The following is a 19061-nucleotide window of genomic DNA, read 5'->3' on the forward strand; positions in this document are numbered from 1 at the left end:
TGAGCACCGCTACCCACTCTCAATTTCACAATTTCCACCCCGGGGCTGCACTGTTCCCCACCTGGCGAACAACAAAGTTCTACATGACTGGCTCTTGAACACATTCTGTGTCCTGGAAGTGCCACTTCACCATACCAATCCAGGTAAGGCTGGATTCCAAAATTCCCAGCTCTCAGAATCCTGGCAGGTGGTCACAGTGGAACCCATTGTTAGGTAACCTAGCACCTGTGGGGCCTCGCTTTTGTTTTTGTTGTGTCTTCTTTTTCTTCCCCTAAACACAATGTGGAAGAAACCAAGGAGTGGGGGACAGTCATCCCAGTCTCTGGAAGTTCAGCTTTCCTCCATAAAATGGAAAGGGACTGCTCCAAGTTCAGGTAATAACCTGTCAGGGAGCAGAGGAATGCTCAGATGACTGACGGAAGGATTCTTGTGACTGTTTCTTTTCCCATGCACAATTCCCAGGCCCCATAGCCTTTGTTAGGGTGGAGGGAAGTGTTTGTCTTCATGGAGAAAGTTCCAGATGCCGGCTACTGGCAGTTGCCCCTAAAGTTCTCAGGGCAACTATGATCTTGACCTGATCAAACTTCTTCTTATCAGGCATGCTTTGCTCTCTTGATTTGAAGTGGGAAAGTTTGGCCTCATCTCTGAGCTATTGTTCTATAGGGCACTGCAGTAAACTTTGAAGAGTACAAATTCTGAATTTCCTTTGCTGTTGCCTATAAGGCTCCGGACAGGTTCGGTCTCCTTGAACTCTATAGCTAGACTCCTGAGGAAAGAGGAGTGGTAGTTTTGCAGATTTCAATGGGGAAGCAGCAGTGGGAAATGCTGAGTGAACTTGGACAAGTCGCTTTACCCCTGGGAGCTTCAATTTTTCTCATCTCTAAAATGCTACTTCATGACATTGGTTGGATTAAATTTCATGATCCATGCAAAAAGCCCAGCCTGAAAACGGTTTTGGGCAAGAATTGGAAGAGATGGCCTCAGCCAGAGTAAGTTCCTAGGACCTGCCCAAACACTAGTTCCTGCTACTAGAGCAGTTTGAAGCCGAACTTTGCTGGAAACTACAAGAAAAGCTGGGTTGGGGAAAACCTTTGTGGTTTCAGTTTCTTGAGATCTCTTCCTGGCCTAAATCTTTAACGTTAACTTGCTACCATGTGTCAAGTCCATTCTCCAGCACCCTTTCTGCAAACCTGGCTAACATTGCCTCCAGCAAAAATGGTTTCTCTAGGCTCCCTGGAGGAGATGACATTGGACATAGCAAGCTGACATGCTGTTGCTCTCTGAGACTCTCCCAAAGCTTCAAAAAAGAAAGCAATGAGCAAGGCATATCTGGTCAGCCGGAAATGTCCTTCATGCAGAATGCTTGATTTTTAAACTCTGTTGAGTCACCTCTACAGATGTTCCCTTTTCTGCTTTATACTAGACAAATCCAGGCAGAACAGTCCTTCCTGACCCTCAGTTGGCCTGGGCAGGGGAGGGTCTCTAGAGTGCCCTCCTCTGACTACCAGCTTAGGCTGGATCCAGAAGGGCTTCTTTTAGGCCCTGTGGGCCAAAAATTAAAAGGGCATTCATTTCATAAAATTGTTGAGGAAATGATTAACTTGTTTCCTTTGATCCTTTCTGCCTTGTAGGAGGCCAGTCAAGTCACAGGAGTGGAGAATGCATTCTATTATTTTCAACATTGCTAAAGTAAACAGTAATAGAAATTCTGCTGCTAGAGAGGTCTAACCCTGGTTTTTTGGAGGGTCAGAAGTCTATGTGTGTGTGTGTGTGTGTGTGTGTGTGTGTGTGTGTGTGTGTGTCCTTTTGTAAACACAACTATTGAGTAAAAATTTCAGCCATTTCCTCTAACTTTTTCTTTCCTCTTTTTTTTTTAAGGCCTGAACTTCCTGCTGCTATTCACAAAGATGCTTTTTATCTTTAACTTCTTGTTTTCCCCACTTCCAACCCCGGCACTGATCTGCATCCTGACCTTTGGAGTCGCCGTGATCCTGTGGCTGGTCAATAGACCTCAGCCAGTCTTGCCTCTTGTGGATTTAAACAACCAGTCGGTGGGAATTGAGGTAACTTACCAATCCTCTTTTTCGTTTGATCAAGCACAAACTGTAATTCAAGACCTTGGGATAACTCAGGAAGAGGTGGGGTGTAGGGTGAGAAAGTAAGCCTTTTAGGTTAGCAATCACCAGAAAATCTACAAAATTAAACTTTGATTACCGGCATACTTCGCTTTGTATTAAAAATGAAACCACAGCTAGGTTTTAGGAAGCCAATAATCTAGATCAGGTTGGTAAGCTACAGACCGTGGGCAGAATCCACCTTTTTAATGAGCAACTAGCAAGCTAAGAATGGTTTTTACATTTTTAAAAAGATATGTTTAAAAAAAACAAAAAGAAAAAAAAGCAGTTCATATGTGTTCCACAGAGCCCAGTTTTTACTGCCTAGCCCTTTACAGAAAAATTTTGCTAACCTATGATCTAGATGATAGAGCCAGTGCTTTGGGGGTAGGAGAATGTCTTCATTGAGATACCAATATCTGAGAATGATAAAGAAGTTATTTCCTTGATTTAAATTCTGGCTTTGAGTTAATATCCATTCTTAAAACTGGCAGAAGTTGAAGTGGGATTTTCCCCTCAATTCCCCAACTTTCAGCAAATCATACAGCTTCCTACATCTCCGAGCAGAGGGAAAGCTCCCAGAATATTCTCCTCATCATTTTTCATGTTCAATCCTTTGCAGAGAAGAAAGCATTTCTGTTCCTTTAGAAGGCTAACTCCTTCTGATCTTTTCAGGAACTTCTTTCCTCTACCCGGGAATCTTACTCCAAGTTACGTCCACTCTCCACCACCAACACTTTTATTTGGGGATGTTTGCACGTTCTCTGTTGGCATCTTCCTATGCTGCTGATCCTGCTGCTTCAGACCACCACCTCCTTTCAATCTTCCCTTTTCCCACTAAAGTTCTTTAAGAGTAGTCTGTTCATTTCCTTTCCTGAACTTCAACCCACTGAGATCTGACCTTTACTACTACCATTTCCCCAAACTCCTCTGGGTCACTTATCACCTAACTTTGAAATTCAATGATTTCTCCTTCAGCCTTCCTCTCAACTGACTTGAGAATTCTTCTTTCTTAAAACTCCTTTTTGTCTTTCATACTACCCTTCAATGAGAATTCTTCCTAATTCCAAGACAGTCTTTGTCACTTAGCTTCTTTCCTCCCGTCAGCTAGAGTTTCAGTCTCACCATCTCAATTCATCTAAAGCGGGGGCTGGAAACCACATGCTGTCAAGGCCTGGTGGTGAATCGTTCAGGCTTTGCAGGCCACATGGACTCTGTTGCAACTGCTCAGCTCTGCTGTTGTAACATGAAATAAGCAGACAATATGTAAATGAATGAGCATGCTGTGTTCCAATAAACCTTTATTTGTAAAGGCAGATGACAAGGCAGATCTGGCCCTAGATTATAGTCTGCCAATCCCTATGGAATCCTCCCAGCTGAGAAAATCCCTCCTCTCTCATGACTTGAAATTGTACCTAAAAGGTTATGACACCCGAATCTGACTTCCTAGTTCTGATCTCTCCCCAGTCCCAGACAACGTCAGTGGCACCTCAAGCTCAACAAGTCTCTTTATTGCATATTTACACACACACACACACACACACACACACACACACACACACCCTTTCCTATTTCCCCTCCTGCTCTATCTCAGTTAAATGCATCTCTTCTCATCCAGTTGCCTAAAACTGAGTCTGAATCATCTTTCCTTTCTCCTTTTTCCTCAGCCCATCTATGTAAACAAACAGTAAGACGCTACCTTCCTTTGCTAGTCAGGGAACTTTATTGTTGACACCTTGACTTAATGTGACATCTCCTGGAAATCTTCCCTGATGCTCTAAACTAAGTTAGATCTCTTGTTGTGTTATGTTACCCTGTCCTTCTTTAGCCCTTATCACAGTAGTAGCTTACATTTTTGAATGTTTTATTTAACTGATGCCTAGTCCTCTCTAGACTAACTTGCGTGAGAGTGTAGCTTGTCTTGCTGCTCCAAGATCCTCATCAGGGCCTGATCCGGTGGTTCCAGCTGGTATGTTTAGGCAGGCCCGTAGCTACCGTCTCTTCCTCTAATACCCTGATCTCTACAGGACAGACGGAGTCCATCCCCCAGACTCTGCAATGTGTCTTTTCGCCTCTGGGTCTTTACACAGGCTGTTCCTTCACTCTGCATTGTTCTTTCCCTCCCCTCTACCAAACTATAACTTTGTGGCAAGTGCTTACTTATCTTCTAAGTCCCTATTAAGCATTATTTATTTGCAGCCTTTCTACTTAATACAGAATGGGTAGCATGACTCAGCTCCCAGAATGTACATTTTTATTACAGCATGTACATCACAATATTATAGTTGTATGTTTGCCCTTTTCACCTCACCTCCACTCCAAAGTCTCTCATTCATGAGATGCTGATGGACAAGGATTCGGTCTTAACTCACTTTCATCTATAGTATCTTCTACACAGTGCCGGCACATGGTGTGCATTTGGTAGATGTTTAAACTGGGTATGATTTTTACAACATAAAACTATACTATTATCTCTCCTCTCTCCACATGTGTATGTGTGTCGGCCAAGGGGTTGGGGGGAGATCGCTAGAAACGTAACTGTGACAGTCACTGGGTTTCTATAATGTAGAGATATTACAATTTGGGGATTTTAAAAATTGATCGAATAATAAAGAGGTCATTCCTGTGACCTCAGTGTTCAGTATTGATGGTCTCTTCGATTCAATCCCTAAGGGTTTGGAAAGGGTGGGAGAGAGTCAGTCTTGGCCTCAACTTGGTCTTGTGTCTTAGGGCGGGGCACGGAAGGGCGCTGGCCAGAAGAGCAACGACCTGCTATGTTACTACTACTCAGATATCAAGACAATGTATGATGTTTTCCAAAGAGGACTTGCTGTGTCTGGTAAGCCTGGCAGTCTAACCTTGACTGCAAGAAGACCGAGGTGGGGTCTCGTCTCATACACTTCTCTGTTGTCTCACTTCTTAAACCCCAGTGGTAGTCTGAGGGCAGACGTACAAAATGCAGGGGACCTAGCAGAGTATCAGAATGGGTGCTGGAAACAGTGTAGGACAGACTTGCATTTGAAACCCAGCTCTTCCATTTCCAGCTGTGTGACCTGGTGCAAAATCACTTTGCCCCTCTGGATCTGTCCCTTACTTAACACAAGGAAGACTTCCCTGTCAAGTTGGTAAAGAGCTGATAATAATGTGGGGGAAGGTATTTTGATTAACTCACTGTTATATTTGTTTAGAAATAGGACTTACATAAATGCAATTCCCTGCATTTATAGATGCAGAATCTGAGCCAGAATTAGCATTCAGGGCTAAAGAGAGCTCGTGCTCTCTCTCTCTCTCAAATAAATAAATAAAATCTTAAAAAAATAAAAAGTCACACAGGCAAACCTATGTCTGGACAGAATGTCACCAAAAAAAAAAAAAAAAAAGATGTAGGGAGAAGTATTAGCTGGCTGATTTTGAAAGGAAACTAGCACACCTCGCATTGTGTTCAGTCATACAGAAACAAGTAGTGAGCCCTGATACGTTCCAAATGAACCTGCCAAAGTCCATGTGGCAGCCTTTCTAAGGAAGTCCAAAAGATCATTGCCTTCTGCGATACTAAAGAGTACTGGCAAGGACTAACATTAGGGTCAAGGACAAGGTAAGAAGTCAGGGGCCCTACTACTGAGTGGGGAGCACAATGTGGGGCTCAAACCCAGGACCCTGGGATCATGATGTGAGCCGAAGGCAGACGCTTAACTGACTGAGCCACCCAGGCGCCCTTGCCTGTGTGACTTCTTATCCCTTCTTCCCTTCTGCCTTTGACTATGACGATATTTACTAGCCAACTCCTGTCAAGTGCATCAGGCACCACACACATCTTAACTGCTTAACCTCCTCTAAACCTTAAGGATTAGTTATTATTGCCTCTACTTTTAAAAATGAGGAAACAGACACTCAGAGGTTCGGGAACATTCCAAAGGCGACAGAACTAGAAAATGTTGCAGCTGATATTGAAACCTGTCTGTTTGACTGGATTGTTCTATTTTCAGTCAGCTCTTAAGTGTTTTATAAGAGTAGTTGTACCTCCAGACAAAGAAAGGTTTATTGTAGGGGCACCTGGGTGGCTCAGTCGTTAAGCGTCTGCCTTCGGCTCAGGTCATGATCCCGGGGTCCTGGGATCGAGCCCCGAATTGGGCTCCCTGCTCAGCGGGAAGCCTGCTTCTCCCTCTCCCACTCCCCCTGTTTGTGTTCTCTCTCTCGCTGTCTCTCTCTGTCAAATAAATAAATAAAATCTTTAAAAAAAAAAAAAAAAAGAAAGGTTTATTGTAAAAAAAACTTCTATATGAAGGCTCCAAAGGGGACTTAACTTGGTATTTCTGACTCCAAATCAGTACTTACTTAGACTTCCATGCAAATAACAAAACCCAAACCAACCATTAGTTTCTTTATTGTTTGGCAACTTAAGATACTATATGGTTAATATAACAAACTTTCCTTGGGAATTTTCTATTTTTCACATTTTTCTTCCTTGAGTTTTCTTTATTGTATTGTTATTGTAACTAGAAACAAGCCATTTAGCACATGTTATGTGGCATATAAGATCCTTCATTTAGAATATGTTTTTCAAAACTGAATTACAACTCAACAGATAAAGTGAAATGGCTTCTCCTGAAAGCAGGCATGAGAAATAGAAAAATGATACGTCTGGTCCCAAGTGGAGATGAATACATCAGCCCTAATATATACTTTTTTTTTCCTTTTTTTTTTTTTTTAGAGAGGCAGTGGGGCAGAGGGAGAGGGAGACAGAGAATCTTAAGAATCCATGCTGGGCATGGAGCCTGATCAGGGCTTGAGCTCACGATCCTGAGATCATGACCTGAGCTGAAATCAAGAGTCAAATGCTTAACCAACTGAGCCACCCCAGTGCCCCGGCTCTAACATATACTTTTACCCTACCCAATAGATGGTCTGTGTTGAGAATCTGCTATGGATAATATTTAAAATACAGACCCTCTAGCTCCACCCTGTTGCAGTGGATCAGATTTCCACACAGTGAGACCTAAGAATCTGAATCTTGAACAGAGCTTCTCAGGGGTTCTGCATGTCAGAGTTTCAACTCTGCTTAGCTGAGGGCAGCAACTCTGCCAAGAAGTCAACCGGTGGGCTCTTTGTAGATGACCCCACCTTTAGAACAGATGGACATCTGAGTTGAATATATTGATCAAAGGCTAGGCTGTTGCCTGGTCAGGACTTGGGCTAAATAGGCTGAAGTTGATTAGGGCACGGAATTTAATGAGACTTCAGTTGGCGCCCCTTAGGGCCAATTATTTGACTTGTTCCTTGGCCATGGGCCTCTGCTAGAACTTTCATCATTAGGGAAGTGACGTGATGCGGTATGGTTTTTCCACATTTGCTGCCATTTCTTACTGGGTGAGCTTGAAGAGACTGCCCCAGTCCTCCATGATGCTTAGTTAGTACCTTAGGGATAACAATAGTCGGTTAATGTGCACAGAGAACATTCCATCAGTGGTAGCTAGCACTAGTGAGGAACATTAAGGCCAGGGACTGCAGTGGTAGCCCGCCGGGGGTGCATTCTCTGGGATGGAGCGGAGGCTGGGAACACCTCAGGAGCCGGACTTGCTTTGCCTCTGGGAAAGCTGCAGCATGAGCCCTGACGTCTTGAGCTGTCATGCAGCTGTTCCAGCAGAGAGAAAAAGTCCTCGCATTTCCCGTGGACAGGCTCCTCATTCATTTTGTAAATATCTCTTTCATCAGAGTGGCTCTGTCTTTCCAGCTTTCTATCCCTTTTCCTCTGTCACTTAGATTGGAAGTTCACCGATTTGCCTCTGAATTCGTAGTCACTCTGGCTCTGAATGCTTCCTTTCAGCAAGACCCGAATCCCTCTCAGCAATTTGACTAGAGCCTCTAGGTAAAATTTCCTTCCCTTCTACTTTTCTCTCGATAACTCCATCTCGCTCTGGCTTAGACGTGGGGGCTTCTCGGTTAGCTAGCGTGGCTCCCTCACCTAACAGCACCATCGCATGGCTCTCCTGGCTGACATGGCTGTTTATTCTAGTAAGCGGAGTTCCCGAACGTTAGCTCTTCATTCGTTTAATTCTTCTCTTGTCAAATGTATGACACAATTGTAAAGATACTGAAGGCAGATGTATGTGTGTATGGACAAGAGTGTACCTGTGTGTGTGTGTGCATGGGTGTGTATATGTTTCTGTAGTTCCTTATGAGCCTCAGTATCTCAGGAGACATTCTCATATAAACAGGCAAAGTACATTAACAGATGATTCAAGAGAGCAAATGAAACAAGGGAAACTTTAATAGCTGTTAGAGGGGCCCTTGGGTGGCTCAGTCGGTTAAGCATCTGCCTTCGGCTCAGATCATGATCCCAGGGTCCTGGGATCGAGCCCCACATCGGGCTCCCTGCTCTTGCGTGGGAAGCCTGCTTCTCCCTCTCCCTGCCTCTCTCTCTCTCGGTCAAATAAATAAAATCTTCAAAAAAATTGCTGTTAGAGAAACTTAAAGTACTAACTTTTTAAACCTAGCAAACCAGAAGGCATGTGAAAAAGATACTTGTATGACTTGATGTGTCGCTGGTGGGAGAAAAGTCCTTTCTCACAACTGCTCTGCTAAGAAATGTGGTGCAGGGGATCAAAAACTTGAGCTGTTCTGACCACCACAACCTCCGAGCCCACCCCAACCATGGTGTTTCATTTCAGAGACTCTCTTCTAAGAAATGTTCTGAATTTGAAATTAGCAATTTGGAAATATTTATCAGAGCATTATTTCAGGTGTCAGACTTGGAAACGACCCAAATACCCACAATGAGACAAAGTCACTGCAACAGAGCCCTTCCTCAGGTGCCCACAAAAGGCCACTGAAATCTCTACAGAGAAGAAATAATAACATGAGGATTTTTATATCAAATGGAGGATGGAAGTAGGATCCAAAATATATCTGTGGCATGAACATAATCCTGTAAACCTATACAAAGGAACTATGAAAATCAGTATCAGTGTTAATAATAGTGTTTAAGTGATGAAATCATTGACAGCTCATATTTTGATTTTTTTCTGTATTTTTTATGAGCATACATTTATGATAAGGAAGCTCAATCCAAGATTATGCAATAGAGGTAGGCTGTTTGTGTTTACTTATGGGCTTTACTTGTTCACGTCATGTGGGTAGTCCATACTCCTGGTTTTCTCCAAATGCCTATTACCACGGAGGTCACATATTCCAACACCAAACCAAATGTTTCAGTGCATTTCCTAAATGTTTCAGATGTAGTTTGTAAGACTCTCTCTGCCTTTGAGAACTGAGTACTTACTGCCTTTGACTTTTCTTGACGCATAACAGAAGCCCACATCCTTACTGGATTTCTCCTCCTTTGTGTCTCGTCTCTTCCTAATCCCCTTTTACCTTCTTGATCCAAAGGATTTGAAGCTGGCACTCATTTTCTCTTAACGTCATGTTTTTAGACAATGGGCCTTGCTTGGGATACAGAAAACCAAACCAGCCCTACAGGTGGCTGTCCTACAAGCAGGTAAGTCATGCCCATGGTTTTGGGTAGATTCTTTTGTTACTGTGGTATTCTGGATAATTTGGTCTCTTTGGGGTCTTGACTGCTTTTCCCCCCGTCTCTCTCATAGGTGTGTGATCGTGCAGAGTGCCTGGGTTCCTGTCTCTTGTATAAAGGATATAAGCCATCACCAGACCAATTTGTTGGCATCTTTGCTCAGAACAGGCCAGAGGTAACTATGCTCAAGTTAACTCCAGAAATGAGTCTAAAGACTTAAACCCCGCCCCAAAACCAGCACTCTGACACTTGCTGATGACTTACCAAAACTATTTAAAGCTTTCCTATTCTTTAACTATTGTCCCCCTGTAAAGAGTTACAGCTCAGGGCCTCCTTAATCCCTGGTTGAATGCCTAGTACTCTAAGTTAGTACCTAGATTTCTGTCATTTCCTAGCCCATGATGATTCCCTTTAAGTCAGTCTCTTTGTTGTATGAGGAAAATAAGGAAGCTATGTGGGGCTGGCAAATAAGAGCTTGTGGACATTGTAGAAAGGGGGAGCTATCTGTATTAGAATTGGAACTTGCGTGTTGTACTTGAACTTGTCAAATAAGGTACCCATTGCCACTGAGACTGGCGTACCCATCTTGCCACAGTGATTGAGAGCAGATGTTACACATTAAGATGATTGGAATTAAGCTTTAGTTAAGTCATTAGACCAATATCCTCAGAGAAAGCTGCTGCAGAATGGTTGGATGTCCTATGCTCCCTAGTGCCAGTTGTTTAACCAAAACCCTGGGAGGGCACTGACTGCACTTTTGGGTGAATCTACATTATCCACCTTTGTGACACCCAGCCTCAACAGGAAGAGATATCCTTGACTCTCATTTAGGAACTTAACGCCAAACCTAGTGTATTCATCTGCTTGGGCTGCCATAACAAAATACCACAGACAAGGGGGCTTAAACAACACAAACTTCTTTTCTCATGGTTCTGGAGGCTGTAAGTCCAAGATCAAGGTGTCAGCAGGTTTGGTTTCTACTGAGGCCTCTCTTCTTGGCTTGCAGGTGGCTGCCTTCAAAGTGAGTCCTCACATGGTCTTTCCTCTGTCATCCCTGTTGCCTCTTCCTCTTCTTACAAGGACATCAGTCACATTGGACCCCACCCTTACCCTTATGACCTTATTTAACCTTAATTACCTCTTCAAAGCCCCTATCTCCAAAAGCAGGGGTTAATTTCAACATGAATTTAAGGTGGGGAGGACACAATTCAGTACATAACACCATTAGCAGATTCTGACCCACCTTTCCAGTTCATTTTGTATTGCTCTTCATGCCTTTTGATGTATACACAGTGATGTTGTGCTATCTTATCTTTGTTCATCCACTTCCTTCTTCCCTGAATGCCTGCCCTGCTTCCATCTCCATAGCCAAATCTTACCAGTCCTTCAAAGCCCTCCCCAATTTCTATCACTTTCCCCAAAGCAGTTCCAGATGGCCTTTACCCCACTCCAAAGTGATTTCTCCTTCCTTAAAATTCCTTAAAACTGGGGCACCTGGGTGGCTTGGTCAATTAAGCATCCAACTCTTGATTTCAGCTCAGGTCATGATCTCAGGGTCTTGAGATCAAGCCCCGTGTAGGGCTCCATGCTCAGCGGGGAGTCTGCTTGGGATTCTCTCTCCCTCTGCCCCTCTGTCCCCCACCTAAAAAAATCCCTTAAAACTAGTGGTTTCTGTACCTTTTATGGATGGAACTTACCACACTCTACTTTTGTATGTTGGTCCTTTGTACTGTAGTTGTCTGTGCTAGCTTACCTCTCTTATTTAACTGTACTCTATAGCATTAGCAATGGAAGTCTCTAGGGCCCCCAGGTGATTTATTTTAACACAAAAGCATCAAATAAGCATTTGTTGCCTGAATGACTGAAGTGTAATACTCTTCCTTTTCAAAGTGTTCTCTAGTCCTTACTTGAGCTTTTCCCCATACAGTGGATCATCTCTGAGTTGGCTTGTTACACATACTCCATGGTAGTTGTCCCGCTGTATGATACCTTGGGAGCAGAAGCCATCATATTCATTGTCAACAAGGGTAAGACTTTGCTATTAAATTATAACTTGATTCTGTCTTAATGCTAAGTAATTCCTCAATATCTGCTTTTGCTAGCCAACTTGGAATGCTATGGCCAGAATTTGCTGAAGTCTTTTCTGTTCTGTAGTACTGAGGCTATAATTTACAAGGAAATTACAAAAAGCCCAAGCAGGGGTTGGCTTCTACACAGAAAGTTCGATGAAACGCCCAAGGTGGCAAAGTGTGACGATAGAGTTTAGAGATAAGACTACTTACTTTGGCACACTGGATAAAAGGTCACAAAGTGAGTGACTAAGTCATTTAATTGACTAAATCACTATGAAACCACTGATTTCATTTCCTATTGTTGTAAATCCAGTCAGTACAGTTAGTCAGCATGTACCAATGTCCACGGTGAATTTGTAGAAAAGAAATACCATTGTTAGAGAAACAAGTACAAGTTCAGTGGTCAAGTGACAACCCGTTTCACATATCCAAGGTCTTACTTTCTGTCCCAGAACTAGTAGGTTAAGTGACTAGACGCATCTGGACTATAGACACAATCACAAGTTTTTTATTTTTACAAACAAGTATCCAAGAAAATGCTACCATGTCAAATCATAAAATATTTGCCTGCTAAAATCCCATTTGTCCCTTCTTTTCCCTTCTACTCCGTACTCCCCTCCCCAAAATAAAACACACTGACAGGACCACACCTGAGTGATCCATGTTTGTTGTCCGTACTCTTAAGCAGAAGGAGTTTCGTGACTCTAGAAACTGTAAACTATCTGGGCAGCATGCATGAAAACTATGTGCTTCTGTTTCCATTAAGCTCATTTATTATCGATGGAATGCTTCAGGTTTTATGCATTATAAATCTGATTTGCAGATGTAATCTCTTTTGGGTACCCACTAGCTTTGAAATTTTCAAAAATCTCTCCCTCGTTGCAAGGCAGTCAGGGACAGAGCAGAGCAAGACGGTGACCTCCGGCTCTGTTTCTGCTTTCAGCTGATATCGCCACAGTGATCTGCGATACACCCAAAAAGGCATCAATGCTGATAGAGAACGTGGAGAAAGGCCTCACCCCGGGCCTGAAAATGATCATCCTCATGGATCCCTTTGAGGATGACCTGAAGCAAAGAGCGGAGAAAAGTGGAATCGAGATCTTATCCCTGTTTGATGCTGAGGTATGTGCCCTAAATTCAACTAACAGCTCGAAGGCTGGTCTGCCACCAGGACAACGAGCAGGACACCGACCAGAGAGCACGGGGTCCACAAGACTCCTGCCGTGAGGCTTTGAGAATACTTTTCCCTCAAACAATTCAGAAACCGTGTCGGAGGAGAAGCACAGTCTGAGGCCCGTGGGCACCGACTTCGAAGTAGAGGATTTATCAATACTGAGTTCAGCGGTAGCGAAATAGAGGGGGTCCTGGAGTCTGGTGGCAGGGTTCACATTCCAGCGCCACATCTATGAGTTAGGTGACCTTCGGCAAGATTCTCCACATCTCCCTTCTCCCCTCTGTAAAATGAGGCCGACATCGTCCCCACCTTGTGGAGGAGTTGTAAAGAGTTTGCGTGGGTTAATCTCTAGAAAGTGTTCAGAACAGTGCCTGCTATGTAGGAAGCCCTGAAAAGTCAACGATTCCTGTTATTCAAAAAGATTTAGTAATGGTCCTAGATGACTGGACCTCAAGAGTGGGAAGTTTGGACATGTGGAATCTGCCCTCTTGACGTCGCTGTTCTAGAGAAACTTTATGCTCGTCCCTGGGCCTTCCACTGTGCCTGAATTTGGCTTCTAGGCCTGATCTGGGTTAGAATTTTGGTTCTCTTCCCACAGAAAAGGGAGGTGTTTGCATGGAAAAGAGAAAGAGGGGGCTGTATTTGTCATAAGTCTTTCCATCTTAACTAATGACCTCCTTTCTTGGCTTTCTGTTCATGTAGAATCTAGGCAAAGAGAACTTCAAGAAACCTGTGGTAAGTTTTCTTCTGCCCAAATGTGAATCTTGCCCTGTTCAATTCCCAAAGCTCTTGGTAGGTTAATCCCTTGTGCTTCCCTCCCCCTCTAGCCTCCTAGACCAGAAGACCTGAGTATCATCTGCTTCACTAGTGGGACCACAGGTCAGTGTACATGAAGCTGTCCCAGAGGCCCCTGGTCGGCCAAAAACATGGCTTGAGTCATGGGTGGGCTGGTAAATATACCCTATAATGAGCCCTATCCTTAGGGTCTTACAACCTAAAGCTTTTGAGCATGGATGCCCCAATGGAAAAACAGAAGTATAAGCAAATAAATTTCATTGAACACACTGGGAGGGGTTTCCATGCTATGGATTTCAGGAGCCATTCAAACGGCACCACAAAGTCAACCTTCTTCCCCAACTCCACTCTCTCAATCTGACAGTGCCAGAATAGTTTCGCTCCATCAAGGTGACCCAGGGAGAGTTCTACACAGATCAGTGTGTGCCTTCCCCCACCCCTGCAGTAGCTTCTCTATTAGGACTCCTAATAGCTTTTGATATGGCCCATGATGACCTATGGCCATATCCTCCTGTCCATTGTACCAGTTTATAATGTGATAGTTAGGTAATATAGTTAGGTCTGAAGTCCTAAACATAAGGACAGCACAAGGTGGGATTACTTGGATTTTTGCTTTTGACTGTTGCAACCTGAGATTGTGGCTAATGATGTTGTCAGCAGGAATGTCTCTGGGGGCATTAATCATTCATAAACAGAGTCCTATACCATTCATAAGAGGACGCGGTGATAGGAGAAGCTCTTGGCTCTCTGGAACAGAACCAATTGAATGCAGCTTCTTCTTTCATAGCCAAAGGCTACCTATTAGTTATTTAAAGGATCTTTATCTCCATGTCCTGTTTCCTACAGGTGACCCTAAAGGAGCCATGCTGACCCATCAAAATATTATTTCAAATGTTTCTTCTTTCATCGAGTATATAGAGGTCAGTGGTCAACTGAAAAAGAGGTCCTCATTAAAATGTAAATCTGTCGTAAGATTTTAATCGTGATGTTAGAGGAGGCAGAGACATACAGAAAACAAAAACAAAAATCATGTTAAAGGCCTGAATGTGGACAAATAGTGGTGCTTCTTTGTCCAGAGGACTGTGCATTTTCAAGCCTTGGTCTTTTAGAGTTGCTGCACATCTCTACACTCAGTGAAGTTAAGGGGCACCTCTCAGAGTTATACAGTGTACCACATGTACAACTGTGTGTGGCAGTCCCGGGAAGGAGTGGTTCTTTAAAATAAAAAAAAATTATTGAGATATAATTGACATAACATTGTATTAATTTCAGATGTACAACATAATGATTCCATATATGTGTATGTTGCAAAATGGTCCCCACAATAAATCTAACATCCATCACCACACAGTTACAGTTTTTTATCTTGTGATGAGAACCTTTAAGATCTACTTACTTAATACTTTCAGATACACAGTACAGTATTATAAACTATTAGCTATAGTTAATAGGAGCTGCTTTTAAATCTCCTTTGGAAGAGAAAGTTGGCATTAACCCAATGTTGCCTCTCCTTGTTCTGATCTGTAGCATACTTTCAAGCCCACCTCTGAGGATGTGACCATATCCTACCTCCCCTTGGCTCATATGTTTGAGAGGATTGTAGAGGTGAGTGACCAGCAAGTCCTGACTTGCTAGTTCCATGTTTATTCCAAAGGCAGCTACACAACATTTCCAGTCCTTTCTCCCATGGGAAAGCAGTGGGCAGGGAGCTGGTGCAGCTGAGTCCTGACCCCGGCATAACTGCTAACTTGCTGCGAAGCCTTCCTAGCGGGAAGTAGGGCTCTGGGTCTGTCCAGCAGGACTGATGCTTGTCCCTGCCTTCACACAGGGTGCCTGTGAGTCCTGAAGTCCTAGCCAGGAGCTTACTATCTGCTCTTGATTCTGAGCTGGGATAGGAAACATTGTTTCTTCTTTTAAATCTTATTTTGGTTAGAATTCTTTTTTTAGCAGTTCTCAGGTTAGAAAAAAGGGAGTGTCTCTCCCCCCCGCCCCCACCCAGCCCCTGGAAGGGCAGAGAAGGAGGATTTGATCCAGGCAAGATGTTCAAGATGTTCAGTGTGTGTGAGGTAGAGCCATTCAGGATTGTGCGTGTGCCAGAGAGCTGCCTTTCTGTGAGTGGCCTGTGGGCTTTTCAGGCAGTTCTGGGGCTGATTTGAGAACTGAAAGCAGTGCTGGCTTCCCAAAAACACATGTGGTAGGATGGATGGAAATTCCTCTCTTTGCTTCTCACTTAAACACCTTAAGCAGCTTAGCTGTTGATGCATCAAGCTCCAAAAGGAACAGTTCAGCTCCTTGGGCTGAAGTGTTGACATCTGATTAATAAAATATCAATTTTAATAAGCATATTTTCCCCACATTTTCGTGTCTCTGAAACTGCGATGGTCGTGCAACAGTAGGCATGTTCTAGTCTAACTGGCAGTGTTGTCCTTAGTGCTAGTGAATGGTCTCTGACGAAGGACAGCGTCTCGGACTGTCACTCAGAGCTATGGGTGGAACAGGGTGGGCCCTCAGTCTCACCGTCTGTCTTGCCTGTCCCACCACCTCAGCTGCAATGGGTTCCCAACCTGTCCTGGGGGTCAGCTCTCAGAATTCTGGGTATCTGAAATGTGTGGGGAGGGCGGTGTACAGAGGAAAGTGCCCATGGATGTCAACCTAGTTCCTCGATTCTGTCCAAGACAGGCCCTACCTGCAGGGGGCCTTTGGCTCTGAGCCCTGCCCTTTGGTTTTGCTTTTAGGCTATTATGTATTCATATGGTGGCAAAGTTGGTTTCTTCCAAGGAGATATTCGGTTGCTGCCTGAAGACATGAAAACTCTGAAGCCCACAGTGTTTCCTGTCGTGCCTCGACTACTCAACAGAATCTACGATAAGGTACTAACCTGGCTTCTGCTGGGCTGGCCCTGAGATGAAGGCTTAGGCCTGACTGAGGCTCTTATGGACTCCGTGTTGCTGAGATATTTTTTCCACTTCCACCCCCTACTCCCTACAACACCCACTTATGGCCACATTCACAAATCCAACTGTGAAAAACCATAATAAATGAAACCCCCATTCATCTGGATAAGATCACATGGACCAGATCTGAAGAAAGAGCTCAATTCGGAGACTTGGGGAGCCCCTCAAAATTAAGCCAACTTACTGAGGAGCTGGCACTGATTTCATAACACCTACTGGCTATTGAGCTTCTTGCTGAGGTACCAGGTCCCATGGTCAACATTTCATATGCATTCTGTCATTTAATCCTCACAAAAACACGGGAAATCACATTTACACTTATTATTTCCAACTTACAGCTGAGGAGACTGAGCCTCAGAGGTTAAAAAAAAAAAAAAAGCTTGACCAGAGTCACATCCAATAAGGGGTTGGGCCAGAATCATATTGTCACAAAGTAGTTAGTTGTCATTGATCACTGCTCTATTTTTCATTAGAGTGTACAACATGGTGATTTTTCTAATTCAATTCAGTTATTTCTTTTGCATTCATTAGCTGAGATTCTTCCAGAAAGACATGACAAATATTCTTTCCCCTTATTTATCAATCTTCAGAATAATGAATTGGTGCCTCAGTGATCTTCAGAAATGACCAAGATTTTTCCTTTGTACTATTATGAACTTGTGATTTGCGTAGTTGTATGCTTAATCCATTTCAGTCATTCTTCGTAATGTCCAAATTGTCCCACCGTAAGTTGGGAGCCCCATCAAGCTGTTCATGTGTCCTTTTGATGTAACCCCAGTAGTTTCTGATTGCTTCCCTGCTTTGGGACATAACATGTCCCCAGCTTATCTTTAATGTTTCTCACCCAAGTCTTGGATTGTCTAATCTTCCCAAAGAGTCCTTGGAACTGGGCTATGAACCCAGGCAAAATAGTAATGGAATCCAGTCTCTTAACCAGGTGTTTGATCACTTCATAATTCCATAGGCATGGGAGCCCTGGGGAAATAACACCACATGGCCATTCTAGCTCTCCCCTTTAACATGTGAATCTTAGATACTATCCTGGGGCTTCAGTGATGGGGCAGGCAGCATTCTAGAACACAGATGACCCCGGGACACTGAAAGTGCTGTTTTTAACATAACTGTTAACAATCCTAACAGTTCTCAGCATGCTATGGAATTATTTGGTGGTTATTATGGTTTTTGTTCATGTTGTTAGACATTTTTACTTTAAAAAAAAGATTTATTTGATAGAAAGAGAGCACATGAGCAGAAGGAGCAGAGGGAGAGGGAGAGAGAATCTTAAGCAGACTCCATGCCAAGTGCAGAGCCCAATGCAGGGCTTGATCTCATGACCCTGAGATCACGACCTGAGACAAAACCAAGAGTCGGATGCTTAACTGACTGAGCCACTCAGGCGCCCCAGACATTTGTACTTTCTTTTTCTTTATAAAGCTCACTATATTTCTTTAAGATTTTATTTCTTTGAGAGAGAAAGCACAAACAGGGGGGAGGAGCAGAGGCTGAGGGAGAAGCAGACCCCCCACTGAGCAGGGAGCCTGATGAAAGACTCGATCCCAGGACCCCGAGATCATGACCTGAGCTGAAGGCAAACACTTAACTGACTGAACCACCCAGGGGCCCCACATGTTTTTACTTTCAATAGTTTTTTTGTGATATGGTGATACTTAACACAGAGTTTACTTTTGTCACTTATTTTAAAAATGGAGGACTTTATTAGTGTGAGTCTCCAAATTCCAGCTTTTGTCAGTGACTTATTAGGAGGAGATTGTCTTGTGAATAATGAAGATAAATCTCTTAAGGTTGAAAGAGGTATCAGGAATGACAGGATTCTACTTGAGAGCAGATCTTAGAGCTGGTGAGACATTGGTAAAATTATGGTATAAGCATGAGCAGATGCCTAGAGCCTAGAGCACAGTTGGCATTAGGAGGTGAGGTTGAACAGCTCTATTTGGCTACAGGCTCAGAAATGGAAATATAAATATGGAAGATGGCTGGAGAGTTCTCTTCCAATTTTGAACTGGAAAAGAACCTTGATTTCCTTCAATCCGACTTCCAGTAGGATGGAGTCCTGAAGGCCAGAATATGGGGTTCAGGATTTAATTTTGTAAATAAGGGGGATTTCAAGTTGTACTTGAAGCTCTCCTTTGGCAGGTGTGTTTAATGGATTAGAGTCAGTGAGGCAAGAATAAGGGAGTCTAGAGAAATAATATGAGCTTATAAAATGGTGTCAGAATTAAGCCCAAAGGAAAGAAATAAGTAGGAAAGTCTATTGGGTTTTGTACGGTGTGGCTAGAGGAACTTTAATTGTAGAGAAAAGTGATATTTCTCCAAATTTAATGTATATAAGCATCAGCGGTATGGGGGTGGGGAGAGGTGGTGCTTGTTTAAAAAAAGATTCCTAGGTCTTTCTTTGATCTTTTA

The 19061-nt window shown here is 43.4% G+C and overlaps 1 protein-coding gene across 3 annotated transcripts in view; it reads left to right on the forward strand.

Annotated features, from left to right (window-relative positions):
• The window catches only part of ACSL5 (acyl-CoA synthetase long chain family member 5), a 46515-nt gene that overhangs the window by 19483 nt on the left and 7971 nt on the right, over positions 1 to 19061 (forward strand). For 2 of the 3 annotated variants that reach the window (XM_032423163.1, XM_032423162.1), the window contains exons 2-12: positions 1879 to 2063; positions 4845 to 4953; positions 9545 to 9609; positions 9716 to 9817; positions 11570 to 11669; positions 12658 to 12836; positions 13591 to 13623; positions 13716 to 13767; positions 14530 to 14603; positions 15211 to 15288; positions 16419 to 16553. In XM_032423163.1, the coding sequence (XP_032279054.1) occupies positions 1908 to 2063; positions 4845 to 4953; positions 9545 to 9609; positions 9716 to 9817; positions 11570 to 11669; positions 12658 to 12836; positions 13591 to 13623; positions 13716 to 13767; positions 14530 to 14603; positions 15211 to 15288; positions 16419 to 16553 (1083 nt within the window). In that variant the 5' untranslated portion in view covers positions 1879 to 1907. Of the gene's footprint in view, positions 1 to 58; positions 144 to 1878; positions 2064 to 4844; positions 4954 to 9544; positions 9610 to 9715; positions 9818 to 11569; positions 11670 to 12657; positions 12837 to 13590; positions 13624 to 13715; positions 13768 to 14529; positions 14604 to 15210; positions 15289 to 16418; positions 16554 to 19061 lie in introns of those variants that run through there. The other variant, XM_032423164.1, reaches the window with a different exon arrangement.

The sequence above is a fragment of the Phoca vitulina genome, unplaced genomic scaffold (genome assembly GCF_004348235.1).
Source record: "Phoca vitulina isolate PV1807 unplaced genomic scaffold, GSC_HSeal_1.0 scaffold28, whole genome shotgun sequence".
Classification (NCBI taxonomy): Eukaryota; Metazoa; Chordata; class Mammalia; order Carnivora; family Phocidae; genus Phoca; species Phoca vitulina.